This window comes from Drosophila ananassae, chromosome 2L, assembly GCF_017639315.1.
Source record: "Drosophila ananassae strain 14024-0371.13 chromosome 2L, ASM1763931v2, whole genome shotgun sequence".
Lineage (NCBI taxonomy): Eukaryota > Metazoa > Arthropoda > Insecta > Diptera > Drosophilidae > Drosophila > Drosophila ananassae.
In genome coordinates this window covers 23,280,752-23,304,669 of record NC_057927.1, presented here as the reverse complement: position 1 = coordinate 23,304,669, position 23,918 = coordinate 23,280,752, and the positions used below count along the sequence as shown (strand labels likewise).

Here is a 23,918-nt window from a genome sequence, read left to right as displayed (position 1 = left end):
CTGCAGATCAAAGGAATGGCCTGAGGGATCAAAAAAAGAATAAAGGCGACTGTTATCAGGAAACTACGTTTAAATGGAAATTGTACAAAATTATAGATTTCTTCTCTTCCGAAATTTGATATTCAAATCCGTTCTAAGCTGGGGTGTTTTAGGCGGGCTACTTGTCTAAAAAATAAAATTCTCGTTTTTCAAATTTTTTCTAGTCCTTAGGATATATTTTACCTCTCGTGTTAGTTGAATATTTCGTTAAAAGTAACAGGAAATGCGTTTCCCTCACTAAGCTGCCATGTTTGAAGAAATTTGCCCCGTAAAGTAGGCAATGATAATTTTTCATTGCTAATTAGCAACCACCCTTGTATCCTTGTTTCTAAAGACCTGAATTTTTTTGTTTTAGGGGAACTATTTAATACATTTTAAGGAAAACTATTACTAATACATATACTAATACTTAAATATAAACTTTTTACCATATAATACATGTTTAGTTTCTAATTAAAAGGAAATATACAAAATATTCGACTATTTTTTTTATTTTGTGAAATATTTTATTTAGAATTCTTAATTTGCCAATTTGGTAGACAATTACTGCTAGAGAACCCAAAGTGGATGAAGCCACTCTTGGAAAATTTTCCATAGCCTCTTTTTGTGTTTTTTTTTTTTGTTGCCTGATTATTCGAGCCATGGGTAAGGCGGCTGTTTTTCTAATTCGAGCAGTTTGGTAATTTCCAAATTGGAGGCCCGTAATCAAACTGTAATGCGGCCGACTCGTCATTAAGCACGCAAGCACCAGCAGCAACAACTACAACAGCAGTTGCAAACAAACATATGCTTGGCAGCTAAAAAAAAAAAAAAAAAAAATTGGAAAAGCTTCGGAAGAGAGGCAGCCAGACAGACGGCTCTCAGGAACGCACACAACCGAATATTGCAAGACACACGGACACGCTCCCCAAACAGCCCCAAAAACAGCTGATTCGTTATCAGCACTCCGCTGAATAGAGCCCCAAAGAGAGCGAGAGAGCACGACCAACAGCAGGCCCCACCAACAGCAACAATAATGAGGTGAGAGAAAAGACGCGGCGGCTGCTGCTATGGCAACGACCTTCCTTGTTTATTACAATGTGTGTAATTCTGTCTGCCTCGCGCTCTCTCGCTCGCACGCCCCCAGGTGGTGTGTGTGGAAGCGAGGCGGCTGCGAGTGCCCTTTCCCGACTTAAATTGCCAACTTTTTAGTGCAGAAATGTCTGCAATGCCTTTCCGTTTAATGTTGCTGTCTGTTTGCCTTTGTGTTTATTATGCTTTTTTTGGCTGCAGACGAGGCTCTCATTGCGCAGTTTTCTATTCAAAACTGGGGATGTTCAGGGCGTTGTATTTAAATAGTCCCGTAAAGGCATTTAATTTACTTTTCTCACCTTTCGCCGAACCATCTTCAGATTCGATGTTCCCTCCCGCCAATGGCCGTTGTCTAGAGAAACGGTTTGATAGATTTAGTACCTTTTGATTTTAGTGCAACTCAATTAGTTCCCAACTCGCTGTTAACCCCTTTAGGCCCCATCTGCCTTTACGAGCTGCCCATAAAGCTGCTCCATAAAAAATTAAAGCAGGGCAGCATACAATAAAATCGTATTACAAAATAATGCTCCCTCGCCTACTCGCTAGCTCGCTCTCTCGCTGCCTCTCTCTCTTGCTCTGCCGCTGTGGTTGTAAAGATGGCCGCCGCTGAATGTGTAAGCACGCACACCGACACACATTTTCATGGCGGAGAGAGCAAGTAAGAGAGCGGCCATATGCTGCCATTGAATGCAATTGGCTCTGCGGCAGCACGGCAACAATAACAAAGCGGGTCTGGCCTGTGTGTGTGTGAGTGTGTGTGCGTGAGGACCCATCAGCTGTGCGGAACAGCGGCAGCAGAGAACTGAGCCATTGAGTCGAAACCAGCCGACATTCACTTCTCAGAGCTCGACTTGAGTAGACGGAGCCTGGAGATATCGCGAAAAAATTAACAAATCACCAAGAACCAAGAACAAGAAGTGAAACAGACAGAAGTGCGTTTTGCCTCATAAAGTCGCATAAGCTGTTTGAAATTTTTTTGTGATAAAAACTGTGTGAAAAAAAAAAAAATAACAAAAATATATATTGAGCCGAAAAAGCCAAAGAACGCGACCGACAGAAACAAAAATAAAACGCGTCTAGCCGAACAGCTGTTCCGCATCTCCACGTCGCTCTCAAACGCCCACTCGGACTCGCGCGCGCACTCTCCACATTCAGCGGAGAAACGGAAACGGAGACGGCGACTCTCTCGACACTCTCCACCAGCGACCGAGGAATTCAGCCCCAGCCGAGCATTAACAGTTTCAAAATTTGAAATTTTGTTATCGCGCAAAACTGAAATCGCTGGTCACCGCGGACGGACGTGTGCGGACGGAACTCTCTGCTCTTGTCGTGCGAAGAACGGAATAGAAGGAATCGAACCTCATACCGATCGAAACTGAAAGGCAGAACCAGGCAGGAGTCGATGAAAGTTAGCTGTTGGCCAGCCAGCGAAAGCAAATGCGAATTAAACGGATCGCGGCTTAAAGACTGAAAAACACACACGTGGATTGTTCTCGTTCACACACCCTCTCACACCCAAAAAACACTCAGCCACTCTCACACAAAATAAAAAAAAAGAAACGGAAACGGCAGCTATAACTAAACTGTTCGCTGCATTTATAAAAACAAAGACTGATTAAAACGCTAAATATTTACAATAAACGAAACAAAGTTAAACACGCGAACAGCAAGCTAAAATATAATACGGGTTTAAAGCGAATTCCAAAGCAAAAACATATGGATTAAGGTTCCTCCTCTCAAGCAGTAAAGCTAAATCGAAAAAAAAGTTATAAAACTCACACACTCACGGATTACCTGCAGCAGCAATTTACCGTTAGCCGCTCTTTTTGGATTACCAGTGCCAAAAAAAAATAAATAAAAAATAAAAAGTAACAAAAATATAAAAATAAATTATAGAAACAAAACAGAAGAAAGAAAGAGAAAAAGTGAATTTGAAAATTTGTATTTTTTCGAAAGTGAGAAGCAAAACCCAACAAAAATGCAAAAATTCTAAACGAAGCGACAAAGCAACCAAAAGCGATTTCTGTGTTACATCGACAAGAAGCTTAAAAGCAGCTACTAGCACTCAGCAATGACGATGGCCGCTTGCTACGCCAACTACGACATGTCGTCCCTATCGCACGGCATGTCCGCCCTCACGGCTCTGCAGCAGCAGCAGCAGCAACAACAACAGCAGCAGCAGCAGCAGCAGCACAGCCAGGCGCAGCAGCAACAGCAACAGCAGCAGCAACAACACCATCACCAGCAGCAACAGCAGCAGCACATGTACCACGCTGCAGTGGCTGCCCACCAGCAGCAGTTGTTGCAACAGCAGCAGCAGCAGCAGCAACACCACCGCCAGCAGCAACATCACCAGCAGCAACAACAGCCCGCCTCCAACACTCGCCACAGCCATGCGGCGGCGGCCCAAACGCAGGTCGCCGCCGCGGTTGCCAGCAGCAGACAACAACAACAACAACAGCAGCAACAGCAACAGAGCGCCAATAGCAGCAGCAACAGCGGCAACACGGCGCCCGCCGCCTCACCACAGAAGGACTACAGCATCCCGTTGCACGTCGACTGCAGCGTGGAGTACGAGCTGCCCAACCAGCCAAAGCCGCCGGCGGGACAGCGCGTGGAGCCGCTGCTCATGATCCATCCGTGCTACTTCCGCAAGATGGAGTCGCAGCGGCGCAGTCCGTTTGTTAACAACATGCAGGCGACGGCCAGGGCGGTCAGCAGCAGCGCCCTGAGCAGCGGCGCCGCCCTGGGAGGAGGTGGCAGTGGAGCGGCGGTGGCCTCCGCCCCCAGCAGCAGCGCGGCAAGACGCGGCGCCCGCCAGACAGTCGCACAGCAGCAGCAGCAACACAGCCAGGCGCAACAGCGGCAGGTGTACCAGCAGCAACAGCAACAGCAGCAGCAAATGCGTCAGCAACACCAGCAAATGTCGCAGATGTCGCAGCAGGCACACTATCCTGTGCAACAGCAGCAGCAGCAGCAGTCAAGTCTGGAGCACGTGCGCCGCCAGCACAGCCACAGCCAGGCGCAGCAGCAGCATCAGCAGCAGCGCGCCAGCAGCAACCAAAGTCGCCAAAGCCAAAGCCAAAGTCAGAGCCATGCAGCCACCTCAGCGGCAGCAGCGGCCGCGGTCCAAGCCCAAGCCCAGGCCTCGATAGCCGCCGCGGCCGCCGGCCAATGGGACCAGCTAGCCGCGGCGCTGGCCGCCCGCACCGCCCTCACACCGCACCACATGTTGGCCGCCCACCCGCACCATCCTCCGGCCCAGTCGCTGTACGCCGCCAAGGGCAGCGGGGGCAACAGCAGCAGCAGTGCCGCCGCCTCCGGCAAGCGGGACGCCATGATCTCCGGCAGCAACTACGGACAGACGGCGGCCTCCGGCGGCAAGTTGCAAGCACAGCAGCAGCAACAGCAACAACAGCAGCAGCACTGCCTGCCGCCACCCTGGGAGGCGACGTCCATGCTGATGGATAGGTCGCCAATGGCCACAGTTCCTAGTAATTATCAGGCCGGCCCTGACACCAATCCCATGCGCCTGTACTCTGCCACGCCCGCGACAGGGGCGGCAGCGGGAGCGGCGGGTTCGTCGGCGGGCGGCGGTGGCGGAAGCGGCGGCGGAGCGACATCGGCAACGGACAAGCTGAGCGGCAAGTACAGGCAGTACTTGCGGTCGCAGCGGATGCATCCATATGCTTCGCTTAATCTGGCAGCCGCCGCCGCTGCCGCCGGCAACTTGGGGCAAACATCGTTTGTGCCCTTCAGCTCGGCGGCCACGGCGGTGGCGGCCACGCCCACATTCCAGCATCTGCCGCAGATCTCCTGCTACAATGTGTGATCATCCGCAGGACAAAGGCAACAGCAACATAAGCAGCAGCCGAAGCAGAAGCAGCCGCAACATCATCATCCGCAGCAGCAGCAACAGCAGCAACATGCAACATGCAACTGAGACAGGCGCCTACAAAGTACGCGTCGATGAAATAGCCGCCTCAAGGAATAACCAATAGATCCTCCCCCGTAAACAGTAATCCCCCAAATATATACGCCCCCTCAAAGCTTTTAGAATCAAAAAGAATAAGATGAAGAAGAAAAGTAAAAAGCAAGAATAATTAACATTAAAAATATTAAGAACGAATTAAAAATTGAATTCTGTTTAGCTGCTACGAGTAATTGTTGTCACGATGAGAGATGAACGAGAGAAGAGAAATGGAGCGATCTTTTTTTCTTTTTAGTAATGGTAGTAATTGATAAACGAAACAAAAACAAACAACAAAAAAATGCAAACTATTGTAGTGATATTTGTTATAAAATAATTTTAGTAATTAATTTAATTTAAATTAAACAACAAAAAACCAGAAAAAACAAACAAACAAACAAGAAAATGCAGAAGCTCTGTCTGTGTTACCAACCAACAAACAGAAGAAACAAGCAAACAAACAACATCAACATCAGTAATATAACATCCAACAAACAACAACCAACCAACCAACAACAACAACAACTGCTAAAAATTACACTTACGCATATTCTGAACAAAAAAAAAAAAGTAATTGAAAATCAACAAAATGTTATAACAAGCAAGCCATTATTGAAAGAATACAACAAATATGAAAAGTAAAAATTATTACCGATCGAATGAGAGAGAAAATAGAAATCAACATAAAACCAACACAAAAAAAACAAATATGAATAAAATTATTCAAAATTATGCAACGTAATTTGAAGCGAGATATGCAAAAAATTAAGTAAATTGTGTTTTCAATTCAAACTTTTAGAGAGAAAGAGAGATAGTCGGCCAGGGAGCGATAGGTACCAAGTCACTAGTTGAAGTGATTTGGTTGCCGTCGGCTTTTGTAAATTACTTTTCACACTTCCTTTCCTCTGCCTCTGCCTTTGGCTGTCTTCTTGTCCGCCGTAATTTGATTTTCAGCTTTGCTCTCTGCCCCCATCCTCCTGCCCAGCCCCTCCGCCTTCTACCTTCTGGCATTTCTTCCGTCTGCGGTGAGCTGTGATTGATTATTGTCATTGATGGAAGACCCGGACGGGGATGAAGAAGTGTCCGCACTCTATAGTGGTCCCTCGCTAATTTGAAACCATGGCTCGATTTTTGGGTAAAAATCAATTTACAGATAATTTCCAAGGAAAAGGGGTTGATTCTCCTGTTACCCAACCCTCTAATATAACATATTACGTATACGCACTGGTGGTTGAAATACTTATCACAGGCATTTCTTTTCAAAGCGATTTAGTTTATTATAGACCCGCTGTTTTTCAGCTTTTCCACATTAGAAGCATTTCTCAAACAAACAGAAACTGTAATACATTCATGACGAGTCGAATCCCCTTCAGGCGAATAGCTTGGGATTCTCTTTCTCCAGCTAACACTATAGGTAGACATACAACAGGCCCATTCTTTCCAACGGTATAATTCATTTGTTTTATCCATATGGCTCTAGTTGGTTGATTCCCCTGTTTACGGCTTCACATAATGCTTTGTTTGGAGGCCAGCTCACAGAAACGTCTAATGGTTCGGAGCTGAAGCCAGAGCTGGGCAGGAAACGCGAGATCTTATCGCTAGAAATTGTTTAGCCCGGCCGGCCTCAAGGTCCCTTGGGGAAATGTGTGTTTTCCATTATTGATTACAGACCGAGGCGGTTGGTTTCATGGGAACTGAGATTCCGGGAAGTAAATAAGCGATTAATTTATGCATAGACGAGAGATCCCCGCTGAGGATTCATCCCGGCAGCCCGCCAATTAATTAAACCAAAAAACAGGCAAAACTTTCGGAATTGAAATTAGCGACATCCGTTTGACACAGACCACAGAAACTGAGTCATCCCGAAACGAAGAGCCCCGCATGGGTCTGTCCTAAATCGAAACTAGTCCGCGTCCACAACCGCGATAAGTCCATAAAACGAGGAGTGACGAAAAGAGCACACATTGACAGGAACTGGTCCAGACCAGAGCTGACATTTGGCGATAAAGCTGAAAAACATTTCTGAAAAAATGCGGGAAGCTAAATATAGAATCGGAATGGAAAGCTTTATTGGACAATTATTAATTAAAATTTCAGTGATTGATGAGGATAGGTTTTAAGAATAGACTGCTCATAATTCACTTTAAAATAAGTGTAGCCCTGACAGATTTTGTGGTATTTTTAACAAGTTTTTAACTGGCATGCTCTAGATTTTGATTTAGAAAATGTCCCGACCTGTTGGAAAAATAGCCAATCGATCATCGCTTTCTGTAGAAAGCAGTCGAATCTCGTTCGGGCTCTAAACAAGGCAGCGGCAACAAATCCGCTCCGCTCGTTTCCTGAATGGTGCCCCTAATTCCGCCGCCGTCTGAATCACAGACTCCCTCCCGGTTCCGTACACGTTCCGTTTTAAGATACGATTGCCATCTATTCATTTATTCAATTCATATTAAATTGGCCGTAGATTACGGATGGAAAAATATTTCAATTGCCGCCGGCGGCGTTCACACAAGTGTAATTAAAATATACTACAGATCGCTTCTACAGCTGACAGCAGCGGTTGTTTGTTTTCATTTCGTTTGAGCAATCAACTATCAGCTGCTGGGCCCATTTGCATGCTAGTGAGTGATTGAGTGAGAGCTACGTCTGCCCCCCATTTCTGCCGCAGCCGGCATGCCCCGAACCGGCACTACGACGAGGTCATCGCCATTGTCGTCACTCATACGCCCCGTTTCCCCCCATGGGCAGGTGGCGGCGTGGTGCCCGTCTGGCATTACTAAGCTCAATTGAGGCTGCACTTTGGATTCACATTCGCATTTGATTTGATTACTGTTCCATGTGTGGGCATCTGAGATAATGTCCCTCAAGTGGCGTACTTGAATGCTTTCGCTTATTCGACATTTTTCGCCCCGTCTCGAATGAGCTCAGTGATGTTCGAGTGCTTAGTTTGAGGGCTGTGGGTCGTGATTATATTGTTTTTTTTCCTGGGAGTTTATCACAATAGCAGGATGAATGAAAATTATAATGAAGGCCCTATCGCAAATGAGTAATTGGTAGCTTGCCTTTCGAGTAAACATTTTACTTAAATTCTGGAATGGAGATGTATAAGTTTCAATTATCTATCCTGATTGAAAAATCCATTTGAATGCCAGTTTCAATAGCCCTATCCGATTAATAGCTCTGCCTCTTCATTTGGGCTGACTTCAGTGGAAGCCATATAGAGCGGGAGAGGTCAACTAAAAGGTTTTCGTCTCTAATTGACTTTATTTAGACGTGTTTTTCTGTCGTTTTGTGCCTTTGAGCGGAGAACAGCTGCCATTTAAAAGTCATCAACAGATAAATAAACCCAATAATGGCCAGTAAAGGCAAACAGAAAGCCAAGTGAAACAAAAACTGAACCAGCAACGGAAAAACATGCAAATAAAAGGCTTGAAAAAAAAACAGAAACACTCAAATGAAAGAGTGGGCACCGGGCACCGGGCAACGGGCAACCGACCCGGCATTCCGGCCCCAGTCCACAGTCCCCCAGCACCCAGGGGCGCTGAGTGGAACAGTTAGTTATTTTTACATTCAAGTCGGGAATGCACACACAAAAATAACGAAAATTGTTCAAAATGAAATGACGCAAAGCGCATTAAACAAAGTCCGCACTGGAGATAAAAAAGAGTAATACAAAGCCAAGTGGAAACGGCGACGGCAGTTGTCAAGCGCCAACGAAAAAAAATACAATTCAGGGCAAAAAAAAAACACAACAACACACACAACGTCGGAAGCTGTCTAACCAAACATTGTCTGTGTGGGCGGCTAGTGGGCGTGGCAGGAGCAGGGGCCCATGCCGAGGCCGAGGCTAACTTACCCAGTGCGGGCGGTGCCATGATGGGTAGGGGTGGGAGCGAGGACTTTCGCGTTGAGGTTGGTCATAAAGTTGATATTTACGAGTCGGAGGGGACTCCACTCCCAGCTCCCAGCTCCCAGACATCGGAGACACAAGCTCCGATTCAGACCGAGACTTTGGGCCTAGGCAACCGGTTTTGTTGTTGTCCGCGTCGTCATCATTTTTTGCCTCTTCGTTTTATTTTATTTTTTTTTTTTGGGTCAACTTCAATCTGCTGCCAAGCGCGCTACATCATTTCTGACATAATTAAAACATTTTTAGCATGCAAAAAAAAAAAAATAAAGATATAATCTAAAAAAAGAAACAAGGAGAAAAAAAATACGGAAAAAAAAAATTAATTTAAATATTTTCTAGGCTTTCGGCAATTATTATGCCATTTTGTAGACCCTCTTCGGCGCTCGGCCGATGATTGTTAAGAGCCATAAATTAAGTGCGTCTAAAAGTAAATAATTATTTATGCCAAATGATAAGTCAGAGCGAGAAGGCAGAGTCAGCGACAGATTTAATAAGCTTTAATTAAAAAATATAACAGATCAGATAAAACGAATGCAAATATATGTATTAAATTGTCGGGCAGTAGCTGTAACTAATTAGCATAATTTATATGCATGAATGCACTGGTTGGCTGGTGTTAGAGGGAGATGGCTGGCCAGCGGCTTTAAATAAATTACAAAATAAATTATTAATTAAAAAGGCAAATTGACGGCGCTTAATTGACCCTCTCACATTCCCATACCGCGTGCGGAAGATCAACCCAAATTATAAATATAACCTATTATTGTGTTCAACGATATGCAAAAGCCAAGCCCAAAAACAGCTTGCCAACTATAAATAATTAAGCTCGAATATAAATGGGGATTTCGTTTTTAGACCGGGCTTAGTGAGTAGATATTTGGCCGAATTGAGCTGAGTCAGCCACAGCGATACAGATGATGTCAAGAGCTATTTGTCATTGATTTCTAATTTCTCACTTAGACTTGGTGTTTGGGTGGGAACTAAATTCGAATTTCGAATGGCGAACGGCGAACGGGGAATGGCACTTTAATTGTAAAACTACTTTAGCCACTCTTTTGCGTAATTGTGAAAACTTTTGGCTGGCCCAAAAGTAGTTAACAAAGTCATTGCACAGCCAAAGTCAAATCACTTAAACCGCCTTTCAATTGGGCAAGACTGCTTGGGCCGAGAGACAGCTAGCTGGCGAGAGGGAAGGTCAAAATGCTTTCAAAAGGCCTATGAAAACGATAAAAACTCAACTTGAACTACAAACTTTAGACTTGGCCAAGCAACAAACATGACAACGTGTAAAACTAGTTAGCAAGCGCAAAAATATGTACACAAGCTAAAATATACTCACACGATGAAAAAAAAAAAAAACAATTAAAAGCCTTATCGCTTACAGCTGCCTAAGTGCATAGGGGGGTACAGTGCGGTTCGAGGCTATAACTCTAGGAGTCTAGACTATGCCATGCAAGTATAATAGTTTTAAAAAAGACATTCTTAACCGAGCTTAATGTTGCCACACACTTAACTTAAGTTGCCCATTTTACTCAACAACTAATTTTATTTTCTATTAACTTGGTATAATGGTTTTGAAAAGCACTGTATTGACATTAATTATGCCTCGGATACATAAGCATAAAAACATAAGGAAAATCATTAGGTAGAAACCACTAAAAAATAAAACAAAGAAACAAGTTGAATTTCGTGTCAGATGTTTTGAGGGGGAAATGATATAGTTACCGATATGGTGTACATAGAAAGAAGGGACGGTGAAGTTCAGATGAGGCAGATGAGGTTTGGACGAGAGTGTGAGCCTGTCTAGGCTAAGCAATTAAACTCCACTCGAAACTGGGCCGCGACTTGGCCGCAGACACGAACACGCCAAGATAGATGATAAACGTGTATTTCTATCATATGAATACAGATATATAGAGTTACAGTCTAGTACATAAACTTGCATTAGCCAACCGTATTGTGACTTACTACCAACAAACAAGCAGCCAGCTAAACAAATTAATATAGACTACGCCTGTGCCGCAACATAATCACTTTTTAGGCCATCAGCAAATTATATACCTACATATGTGTACCAAATATATATATATTCAAATCATCTGGTAGAGGGGAGGCTAGCTGCATACGACAAACAACAAAATAAAATCCAATTACTTATGAATGCGAAACGGAAAAATTTCCAGCAATTTAAACGCTAATTTAACAAAACTTATCGAGCGTGAAAAATGCTATGCAGATATGAATCTCCATATGAGCGTTACCATAAAATCGTATCAATTCTGCTGTGAACAAAATAAAATAACTAAATATTTCTCAATTATAAATTCCATTTTGCATTATTCCCAGCAAAATATCCGTTGCTCTGCTCTGGAAAGCCATTAAATGGGGTGAGGATAAGCCTAAAAATCAACTGCCAAGGCAAATGAAATTGTTTTGATTTCTGAACAGCCTCAAAAAGTCAGGTAAAATCAGAGAATTTGTTAAATTAGAGAACAATGTTGTGGCATTATGACCGGAATAATATATTTTCGATTTTCGCTTTGCGTGTGTAGATATTTAATGAGGAATTATATTATCATTTCCCCAATGTGTGCTGGTGTCCACCAAAACGCCCACACAAAAACTTAAACAATACATATATGTATTTCAATGTGATAGTAGTTTTATTCATAATTATTGTGCACCGACTTTAAATTATGTATGAATGCGAAACTACATAAACAACTAAACTACTTTTTTTGTACTATTTTAGCTGAAAACTTGCATTAATTATAACATTTTTTATATGCAACCACTACCATACAAAGTCCCTAATGGATATTGATATTTCTGTTCCGATTGAAGCCAAACAATTATCCTGTAAATTATTTATATCCCCTAAAAAATAACCCAAAAAAAAGAGTAATACAAAAAAAATTAATTTAATATTTATGACAATGTAAAGTGGTAGAAATGGAATAAATTTGTAGCATATTATGGATATAAAGGAATTACAAATACTATTGGGCTGCATGCGTAAGAAAAAAAACCCTAAGAAACACTGAACCGAACACAATAAAAATGCAAATTAATTGAATATTAATTTGAACAACTTGAATAAAGTCAAATTAGTTTTGCTTTCCAAGGGGGTTATAATTGTAATCAGGAGGTTGTGTCCAGGTATTCCCCTCAGCGAGTTTCATTTGCAGGCATTGTCTCCAGCAACCCACTGCATGAAATATCAGCTCACGTATTTGTCATTGTTCCCTTACAGCCCTCAAGCCCTCAAGCCCTTGCCGCCTGCCGCCTATCTCCTACCCCTTTCCGGGGGTATTTCTGCCAGACTATCAGCACTCACGGGGCTCATGTTTCATATGTGGATTTCCAGAGCTCATAATTCAAGCGAAGCAAAACTGAACTCAACGGTAGAGTGAAGTGCTTTTCGCAATCGACCAGAAAGGGGGCCCTGCGATGTTGCAACCAATGATCCTCCACAATGTCTCCCCAGATAATCTACAAGTTCCACCCCCACAACAGACGTCAATTGGTCTCTGGCAAGGCAATTAAAAACGCTTAAAAAAAAAAATAAATAACCTGCTACGCCCAAAAAATCAAATCGAAAACAGCCAAATATACATATGTATCTACGAGTGGAAAATAATTAAAATATTTCAAATAGTTGTGCGTGGCACGTCTTTTAATGAGCCCGAGAAATGAAAATGATTTTCCTTGAATTTTTCATTGAATTTCCGACGAATGAAATGAGTCCGACCGAAACCAAAGCAAACAGAAATAATAAACAAATGAATCCCAATCTGAATTGGAAACTGGCATTGAAAATTAAATGAAACAAAGTGCAAAAGTTAAATAAATTATAATTTATGTTTATTGAGCGATGTGTCAGTCGATTTTTGTTTCTTTTTATGGCCGAACGGCGGTGGCACCAACAACAAAAGTATCTGTATCCGTATCTGTAGCTGTGCCTATTCCGACCGATGTTGCTTTTGCTGTAAATGTGTCCATGAGGCTGAGGCATTTATGACTTGTCATATACATATTTGCCTTTTTTTGGGGCCACGCTGTGTCTGTGTAGGAAGCCATAAATTGTGGCATATACTTAGAGATACTTTCTCACATGTGTTTAGTTTAGTTTGCATCTGTATCTGTCCCTGTATCCGTATCTGCTGGATGCGCAGCTAGCGGGGGGCAGCTATGTAGCTGCAGTGCATTCGCTGGCAGCGTTGTTTGCTCATTGTTTTGCAATTGACAATAGCCGAATGCGAAGGAAGCCCTAGAGCCACAGATGAGTAATGATTGCAGGCTAGGCATTCCACTTAATAGCCGGCTCCTCTGCACCTTTTCCTGCTGCCTGCGGGCAGCTTAGAGATTCGAGACGATCCGATCCGATCCGATCCGAGCCTCACCAATCCTCCCATTCCCAAAACGCAGTCCCATCCCCAGCTAAGCCGCCTGTTGTGCGGGGCGAGGCATTAATATCCGAAAACGAAAACGAAAACCATATACCATATAGCTTATACAAAAAGTGCACCCAGTGCTCAGGCAATCTGTTGTATCTACGAGATACATTCACCGTGCGTTGGCCAGGCCCGGCTCGCTCACACCAAATTATACACATCGAAAGATTTATTACATCGCGACTGAATGGGCGACCCGTCAAATGAGTTTTTCAGCGTAATTACCGCGCGTCACAAAAATGTTTATATGGCCAAATTCGAATAGTAAAAAAAAATGGGAAAACGAAATAAAATTAAGCGCACTCGCACTACTCACACAGTGCCGACGGGCCATGTGGGCCCAAGCATTATTATTATTATTATTATTATTTGGCTTTTATGGCTGCATGAAGTTACAGGTATGGTGTTGTTGCTTTTGATTATCATGCGATAAGGCTGAGGGAGCGAAGGGAAATGGTAAAAGTATCTGTGGGGTCTGGGCCCAGACATTCTTCCTTTCGGCCGGCTATGCCCTTGTTTGCAATGTTAATTGCACTTTGGCAACGTTAATCATTTATGAATGGTTTTCCCGGCCAAGAAAACAGAGGGAAAAAAGAAATATAATAACGACTGCAGACGGAGACCGAAGAAATTAAGCCACCTTAATGACTACAAAAGGTGAGGAGAGACAGCCAGAAGTTAGATGGATTGCCAGGGACACCAACAAACCAACAAACAGAACATAATGAGATCGCGTAAATTGTTTATGCGTTAATTAAGATTTCTTTCAGCTCACCGGACAGACAGATGCGTAACGCTTCAGAGCCCCACAGCGCCGGATTTTGGTAATTAAGGCGCGGGGGTGGAGCACCGAATCGATTGCTGATTGACCGGACAAAGACCCCCATATGGCGTCGAGCTATAATGCGTCTATTGCCGGAGTGAGTCAGTGTACCAGATCCCCAGGTTCATCTTAGATATTGGGCAACTTTGCTTCTCGTGCTCCCTTTCGGTCTTTTCTTTCCAGAAACTTTCCCATCCTAAGCTGATAATCCGCTTTTAATGAATTTAATTTATTGCAGACAGCTATTATAAGATGATTTATATGTATAGCCGATGCTCGGGCATAAATTCACATCTAAGAAATTTCACGTCAACAATTTTTATGGCAATTCTCAGTCATTGACTGCCGCTTTTTATTATAGTTGCCATCGGGTTCGGGTTCGAATTGCTGGATTCTGCGCTAAAACTCTCCTCTCTCATAGGTAAAATTCCAGATTTTATGTCTTCATAAGCATTCGAGGTAAATCCCATTAAATTTAAGTAGAAAACTTAATATTTCACTTAAATAAACTTTTCATCTAGAACCCGTCTAATTGGTTAAATACATAGAAAAAATTTTAAGAGGCTCTCCTTAATTCCCCAGTTGATTGAATGGGTACACAAGTCTGTACTATACATACTTGTATAATTCCAAATAATCATCACCTATCTATTGGCGCTATTCTATAACTTGATATTCCGGTCAATAGATCTCGGAGCCAACTCGGATTTCCAGCATCCGACGACGATGGAAAAAATAAGAAGAAACGTTAATCAAATCAAGTTCGTTCGGCGTCAACAATTACAACACGATCCGGACAGCGATTCCGATCGCTATCGGATTAGCATCATCTTGTCACGATTCCCGGACCGGGGATCGCTTCGCTCGAATGCAAAACTCACACTTTCGAGTCGAATTCGAATTCCAAAATCGAGTCCAAAGCCAATTTCGTGTCAAACTCCGGGCCATGTGTCATTATTCGTGTGTGCTTGTGCTGGCTTTAATGGAACGTGTTTTTCTTGTAATCGTTAATCTGGCATTTGCACTTAATTAAAAACATTTTAGCTATTATTAACGGGGTTTGTTTTTATTATTTCTCGGCATAGCACAGAGTCTCGTCCGTCACATCGCTTGAATTTGTATTTGCTTATAGTTATGGCTATGGTCTTGCGTGACTTTGTACCCCCCAGGCTCTGTTTACGATATCCCGTCTCGTGTTTTTCCAGTTTCGATACGGCGACTGCAATTCGTTTGGATTTTTTATTTCAGTTGTTATTTCGAGAACTCGTTAATATCAATTTGCCTGAAATTGTTAATTGATTTTGCAATGAACAAATATTACGCCATTCCCCACTCCACACGGCCCATTGATGGGATCTCGATGTGTTCGCGTATCGCCTAAGTTCAATTTTTACTGCGCGATCTTTGATGGAAATTCTGTATAAATATGCAAATATTGCCCGTTTCGATTTGGGCCAATTAATTCGGCTTACTTAATTATTTACAGTCTTGCAAACACGGCCCAGTAAAAATTTTATCGCCTCCGTTGACTTTCACGAAATCAACGAAATTGCGCACGTCTCTGGATCACTTTGAATCGCTTAAGTGCGTTAATAAAATCGCGTGACGTTCGATCAGCACTCCCCGAGATATTGGAGCTTTGTCTAATGAATTTTACCAATACCTGGTAACCAAAAGAGCAGAAAAAAAAACAACTAATAAATAACTTGGCATTAGCACACACGTCACACGTCTACCCCCAAAACACACACAGAAAATGTGCCGAGTGAATGAATTTATAAATAAATATTTACCTGGCCCACAAGAGACCTCTTCAAAAGCTGGGGTTAGCTTATCTGGACGATAGCCGGAGGGCACGTGAAATATTATCGAGTGGGGCCTTGACGTGACTTGATGGGTTCACAAATGCCGAGCAGAGATGGTGTTCGAAAGAATTCGCAAATCGCGATAGGGGAACCTTGTGACATGATTGCAGAACGATTTGTTCTCTGTTCCCTGGAATACCAGATACAGATACACGAACTACCGAACTCTGTCCCCCCCAGTCACGTACGATCGATGGGGGAGGGGATGGTTTTGAATAAAATGCGAAGGATGGGCCTTAGAATGGTTTAGTTAAGACTTTTAATTTCTTTTCTAAGAACCCTAAGATGCATCTTTCCAGCTCGAGACTTGGTTTTGGCACCTTAACAAGCCCATTGTTAGCAAAGATATAATAAAAGATTGCCGACTCTTTAGAAAGAGGGCTCCGCATTGTTTCTTCCACTTTGTATAGTTTCGATATTTTTTATACACCAGCCAGCCATATACACCACTCCAAACTTATTACATCAAATTAAGACTGCGATTTTCTAAAGAATTAGCCCCTTTGTATCAGCGGTCTCTATGCCGGTGTGTGGGGTCTATATAATTAAATTATGAATGCTTTATGTGGCAAGTTTATTGTTTGGCTTTATCGCAGTGCCCCGCATAAAAAAGAGGCTTTTGTTTTGTTGTGTTCTTGAACGGACTGGCCCCCCCGCTACCCACTACCTTGGCCATTACTCGGCTGAAACTCGTTCGGCAAAAGCGAAAATACACAAATTTTAGACTTAATTTCGAAATGAATGAATCCAATCTATACCCGTACGCAAACACAACAATAAACCTCTAATGAATTCCAATGAACCAAAAATGAAAATATTTTTAGGAATTGCATTATCTCTCTCTAAAAAAACACAACAATATAATAAAATCGTAAAAATAATACGTTGAACTGAGGCCAAGCAAGCAAATGAATCGAATAGGTACATAAATAATTTATTAAATTACAAAAACGTTTTCAGAATTACTCGTTTCGGTCCAGACCCAGTCGGATTTCGGCCATAATGCCTTAAATTATGGCTTCATTGTTTGGTCCGCCGACTGCCCACAGTTGTACAAACCCCCACTGACTGTTGTTGTGTATAGGTTTGATCATAAAAGTATATACTTATTTATACAATTACAAGTTGTATGTTTTGGCTGGCAGGCGATAATCGGACGGCGAGGCAAAGTTTCCGTCGCATTTCGTTTGGTAATCTAATTTATGGCATTTTTCTAACGACTAATTGCGATTTCCGCCCAGCCTCAGATCCAGTCGAAGCTCCCAGAACTTCGTGCAATCAAATTACGCATGCCGAGCGTAAAGAAATCTATATATAATGCAAATTCCCAAGAACCAAAACGGCGTAAAATCATCAAGAGTCCAAGCAACCTTTTCCTGACTGACTCCGACTCCGGCTCTGACTGAGTGGATGACTTGACTGACTTGGCTGACTGGGGTCTTTTGTTATGCTAATTTGGCAGGCGAGCGTTTGTTTTAATTAAGTTTTCCAGTTGTCGCCGGCGTGCCCAGGCATACAAAGCGCTCCACTCAGACTCTGAGTCGCATTTGAAGTTGAAGTCAAAGCCTGAGACGGAGTCGCATCGATTTGAATTTCAAAAATGAATTTTCGTCATTTATTTGGGTATTGTTGCTTGTTTTTGTTTTTCGCCAGCCAGCCAGCCAGCCAGTGAGCCAGCCATCTCGCCAGTGGCTTTACTACCTTTTGGCCTAATCATTATGCGCGCGCCAGTTTCACATTGTGGGCCAATGGTTACATTTCGGGCCCAAAAAGCGGCCCAAAGTCAGTGAGTTTAATGTATGCATAATCATAATCATTAATAAAAACCATTTAATGTGGTCTGCCGCGGAGCCGGGACTTTTTTTTTGGCAGGGGCTAATTTTTGCGTTGGCCATAATAACTGCGTAATGGCTTTTGGGTTGTGGGCTTGGGACTCGAAAAAAGATGTTAAAGGATTGTCGCAACTTTAATTAACTGCAAAGATTTGATACTGATTTTTTCGTAATTTAAAAATTTAAATTGTATAACATGGCCCTATAATAAGACTTTAAGGCCAAAAACTTTAAGCTTCAAGAAGGGTCGTGGCCCAAAAAAAAACTGACCAGAGACCACCTTAAAGGGTATTCCATGTTTATGTTTTATAATACTCCAGTTTATTATCACATGTTTTTCCTGTGTTTTGCATTTAAAATAAGTGCCCATGGTGTTAAATGGGGTTTGGGCAGTTGGGGAGCCACCTGACCAAGCCCCCGACGGGAACCAGGCACTTGAGATATTCCTGGAACAAGGTTTCGCCGCCAACCAGCATGGTCATACCTACGTTGCGTTGTTATTGCGATCTGTTGTTGTGGTTCTTTAATTGATTTGCCACCCAATGAGCGGCTCGCAATTAACCCATGGCGGCCCCAACGGCCACTTCAAAGGTCTACCATCGTCCGCTGGGTGATTAAGCACAAAGGCCGGTCGATTTGGGAATTGAGCATTATGGATGGAGACAATGACAGCGAGGGGGGAATGGGTCGAGGGGACGAGGACTTTGACTTCGGGCGGTACTGGCACTGGCACTGATATCGATAGCAAAAGCCTCGATTGCAGCCACGATCAGACGACGATGGCTGGAGGCTACTTTGTTGCAGTTGCAGTTGCGGACCGGGGCTGGACTGGACAGATTGAGATCTCGTTTTATAAGCGATTATATATATTCCTGACTAATTAAAAGCAATGGAGGAATATTGAGATCATAAATTAAGCGACGCATTCATGGGTGCCTCAGTACCCAGTACCCAGCACCCAGCTCCGCTCCGATTAGATAGACCCTGCCCACACGGGGAATTTACAATTTGATCATGAGCTGGCCGCTCATTCAGCGCCACAGTTAGGCCCATAAATCTAGGCATTACCAGGCGAGCCAGTCAGCCCAGTCGGCCCAGTCTGCCAGTCCACCAGTCCGCCAGCGAAAAGTTAGGCAGTAAAATCCCAAATCCGTCTGACGTGGGACAAGCAAATACAATTAAGTCGGCCCCGTCAGCTCGTAAATCTGATACACCCCCAAACGACCACACCCCTCCGACACAGCCGTCCCGCTCAGCCTCCCGCCTGTCGAAATTATCAAATGAAAAGTATCTTAATTAATTACTGATTACTTGGGGAAAATATAAATAAAAAATAACAAGAATCAAGATTGAAAAGTCAGCTGCGAGTGGGTGTCGTGACAGTTAAAATACCCTTGAAGGGGAATATTTTTTCATTAGGTATAAAATGTATGATACTTTAGTAATTGCAATATATAAGTTATATGCTATAATTATAATCTAAATAAATCCTAATTTATGAGAGAGACTACCTTTGTTATTAATTTATGAAGTGAATAAAATGTGACTGTTTCTACGAACTTAATCTAAAAATAATGATTAAAGGGAATTTTATTTTAATTTATAATTGCTTAAAGTGTATGTAGTAATATAATTCTGAAACAGAGCTGGTTTTACAACTTTAGTGAGGTACTATAATGACAGAACAAAATAGCCCACCGGAGGTATCAAAGTTTCCACTATCTCGGCATGCTGACGCAGTCGTCTAAGTGAATGGCGACTTAGTCGAGTGGTTCGTAATATCGGTCAAAAGCCGCAATTGCGCTTAAGTGTGATTAAGCAGAGGAACTTGGCCCCGTCTCGGTGTCCCGCCCCCTTTACTCATTTATTATGCCTAGTAAAAGCGAGTATTTCCAGTCGCTTATCGGCTTCGTTTTTTGGGCTTTTTAACTCATTTATTTTACTTAGGAACGACAGCATTTCGGTTTCAATTTGGTGGCGTTCTGTTTGGGGCATTTCAATTTCAAGTGGATTGTTTAGGGATTTATGACGCTGATAACTGGTCAAGTGTTGCCGCCCCATCTACTCCCTCTCTTGCCCCATGCCGGGGAGTGGTAACTGGGACTTAAGCTTTTCAACTTTTTAACTGGGACTGTGGCACGTCACGGCTTGGATTGATTTGAAGGCGTGGGCTTGGAAAAATGAGCTTGGGCTGGGTGAGCCGTGGTCCAATACCACTCATTGTTTCTCCTGAGGAGACAAAACAATAGAAAGGAAATTCCCACACACATTTCCAAATGAACCTAATAAGGGCTTTCAGAAAGTTCTTCCATAAATTCTGACTTTACAAGAGAAATCGAATGCTCCTCCTCACAAATATTCCTTATTTGGAAGTCAACCTATAAGAAGATTACATTATTTATGCATTTCTTATTTTAGATTTTAAAAGTAGTGCCAAACAATGGCACTGAATCATTGTGATGGGCACTTCCCAAAATGGATTTTATAATTTTCGGGCTGCAATCAAAGGCTAAGAATTGCCAGCTAGAGTGTGTAGGTTTCGTGTGGGGAGAACTCTTCAGCTAAAGTACTACTTGAATTGGAGTGCTCCACTTTTAGCACTTCTCCGGGAACTGCCCAACAACCGTCCGTTCGGAACTCGAAAGAGTTCGTATACCTACAGGTTCTGGATCATAGGGGAACAAGTGTTCGGCCCCAATAAAATGATTCGGGAGAAGTTTGACACTCAGCAGTCTCATGGCCATAATCGTAATGTTTACAGCCCCACCTGGCAAGATGCCAGTTGGACCTGATTATGTTCGAGCTGCCATAAATTGTGGCAAGAGTAAAAGGAATACCCGCATATGGATTCGAAAGAACCGACTGGAACGGAGTCGAACCCTAGTCCCGACGATTACGCATCGAATTTGGAAAAAGGAAATCTATAAATGTTGTTTTTTGTATCGTCTGTCATATTTTGCGCCATGACTGATGATTTTACCAGACACTTGAGCGGCTATAATTGTTGGTGTTTTTTTCTACCACTTGAACACTTTTGTCAATATCATTTAGTGGGCATCGTAAAGATTGCAAAAGCCCACTTCAGACTGTGGAGAGCTATTGTGCCCTCATCTTGAGGTTTTTTTCGACGCTTTTGTTTTTTTCTTGTTTTTGGCCTTTTTTAAGGCCTTAATTTTTGTTTGTGGTTGTTGGTGCTTTAGCTCATTTCTGTGTTGCTGCCAGTCAAGTAGTCAATTTGTTTTGTGTTGAGTGTTTTATTAATTAAAGTGCTTAACTTACTATAGCCGTATCTTTGGGCTGTGGTTGTATCGTCGGTTGGTGCCTTTCATAAATCATGATTCCCGTCGCTGCTGCTAATTAAAAAATAAAACAATCAAGTAACTTTGGCGCGACATTTAAGCCCTTTTAATGAAAATTAATGCGGCTTAGTTTCAGGCCCCTGCACTCGGTCTTATGGGCGCCCCTTTCCTTCCGCTCTCTCCGGCTCCGGCTCCTTAGTCTTTTCAGCTGAAGGTCGCTCTCCATAAATAAAAGTTTCTGGGCCGTCGGCGACTTTGGCGAGCTTGGGGTCACGTCACGACGAACCGTAGACGAGCTGGCCTAATGATTTATGCAGGAACATAGCTCCCAGCAGGCTCAAATGCCACGCCCCCACCCCCCTACTCAACGTAACACCCCCTTCACCAGCCATTGACCACTCGAGCTATTTGCATTAAAATTTCATTCGAACTGCGCCTTGCTGCTGGCGCTTATCAGGCAGCGCCAGTTTTATATTCCACTTTTATGACACACTTTCCCAAGAGGCTGATAAGGGGTTTTTAGTTACTTCCCCTCTCCAGGGGGCAGGATATTTGGCAATGTTTATTTAAAGTCATAAACCGAAAGCCCGACTGAAAGCCTTAAATATTTTAATTACTTTTAATTTATGGCAGAATGTTTCCCCTGCCGGTTGAGTGACTCAATGGGCACACCTCTTACCTTCTCCTCTCACCTTGGCCCTTGCCATCTTGCCACCTTGTCCTCTTCCCCATTTCGGATACGAAATCGAGGCTACTCTATACTTTTCCTTTGTTTCCTGGCGGCACCGAAAACCATTAAGCCACTCGGCTGGAAATTGGCAACGAATCTCTTGGAAGTTGGACTTATTTTTTTTGTAGCTGGCGGCGCAAGTAGAGGCACTCTTTTAATTTTATTTTTTTTTTAATCAATAGTTTGCCGGTTCGAGGCGAACATGAATATTTATTAGGCTTCCTCGCTTATTTTTTCGGGGCGTTGTTCATTTTTATAAATCAAACGAATTGGAATTTATGAGATGCGCTAGAAATCACCGGGGAATAGCCCAGGTCCGAGGTTCGAGGTACGAGTCCCTCCTTTGGCCGTATCTCTCCTTTTCAATCCAGTTTAGTTCAGTTCGCCTCGGTTGTGGCCAGGAAATGCTTGTTAGCAGGTAAAATTGAATGTCAAATGGAATTACACAGCCAGGCAGTTGAAAGCAGAGAGAAGGAATTGCTAGGGAGTCCAATTTTCAATCTGGCCGAGGGTTTTAGGCCGTTCCGTTCGCTTCGCTATCGCTTCGAATAATGTATTTCTGGGCAGCTGCAAAAAATTGATTGGATTATCTTGAAATTCGGAAAGGTGCTCTGATAATTAAAGAAGATTTTAGATATTTCACACGATATAAAAAGGTTATTTTTTGGGTTTATAGTTGGCCTAAATTTAATTTGTTCTGATAGGGTTCGAGGGGTTTCTGGGTTCGAGGAAGTCATTGAGTAACTATCAATACCCAAAAAAAAACTTGACAAAAAATACTAGAGCTCTTAATATTTTTATGAAAGTTGTTGGTGGAAAACAGATTATTTTTCGCAGTGCAATTGGAGATGTCTGTGAAGTATGGACTGTTGCTCATTAGAGAGATGAGATGGGGCAAACTTTGCGTCAAGGGTTGCTTGAAGTCTTAGTCTCGGTCTCAGTGGGTTTAAGGTTTCGTTAAATGCAAAATAGTGTGACACATGCGGGCTGGCAAACTTTTCAGTTCCCAGAGGCGGTGGGGGGGTGGTGCTGGTGGCGGTCGGGTGGTGGGGTGATGGGGTGATGGCAAACAATGTGACCGCATTTTAGTCACAGTCACACTTGGGCAGGCAGACGTTACATTTAATTCAGAGATTTCCGAGCCGCGTGCTTCCACGTGAAGTGCAAACTGAAACCGAAAAGAAGGGGCGCCCAGAGGAGGCAGAAAAGACTCCTCCATAGTTGGATGCTGAATGTCGGTTGTTGGTTGTTGGCTGTGTGCACTGCACCGGGCATAATTGAGTTTGTTTCAAATGCTTTTTACGAAGCACGACCATCCAGAAGAAGCAACAACAAAAGCAAACAAACTTATAGCTTTTGCTGTTGGTGTTGCTGTTGCTGTTGCTGCTGGCATCTCTGGTCTTGTGGGTCGTTCGGTTGCCGCTTGTTGGCTCTGCTCTTGGCACTTTTCGACATCAGCAACGTTGTCGTTGTTGCCAGTCGCTGGTTGGCATCGGCAACGGAATCTTAATGAATTTTACGAATTTAACATGCTGTGCACTTCAAAAGGAACAAACACACACACTCACACACACTGATGTGAACATCCGTCCGCTCGAGAGGGGCTGGCAAGGGAGGAAGTTGGCAGCCGGGGCAGGGAAGCGGTGGGAGACACGCATGTCGCCGATAAGTGTGTTTGTCGTGCCATATATAAAATTATTACTTTCGACATGCAACTGCAACAACAGAAACCACCACGTCTTGGGCCTCGATTTTTCCCAACTCACGTCTCGCAAACTCACAACTCGCATCTCACATTTCTAGGCAGGAAGCCCAGAGCGGCTTTGCATCGAATGGATGCTGCCTGGTTGAGTGACAAATCCACAGATCATTTACAGGAGATCCCACAGATATGGGATAGTACACACTATTGAATGGATGCACTG

General features: G+C 43.2%; 1 protein-coding gene and 1 long non-coding RNA gene across 2 annotated transcripts; one reads left to right on the top strand and one right to left on the bottom strand.

Moving 5' to 3' along the window:
* Positions 1–1,915: 1,915 nt before the first annotated feature.
* On the top strand, positions 1,916–5,849 carry LOC6498872 (centrosomal and chromosomal factor). Its single transcript, XM_001955730.4, has one exon. The coding sequence runs from the start codon at positions 3,182–3,184 to the stop codon at positions 4,940–4,942; it is 1,761 nt and encodes a 586-aa protein (XP_001955766.1). The 5' UTR covers positions 1,916–3,181; the 3' UTR covers positions 4,943–5,849.
* Positions 5,850–22,151: 16,302 nt separating this feature from the next.
* LOC123258398 lies at positions 22,152–23,562 on the bottom strand. Its single transcript, XR_006506857.1, has 2 exons — positions 23,114–23,562; positions 22,152–22,560 (listed from the first exon to the last, which is right to left on the bottom strand). It is a non-coding gene; the product is annotated as an uncharacterized LOC123258398 (long non-coding RNA).
* Positions 23,563–23,918: the final 356 nt, after the last annotated feature.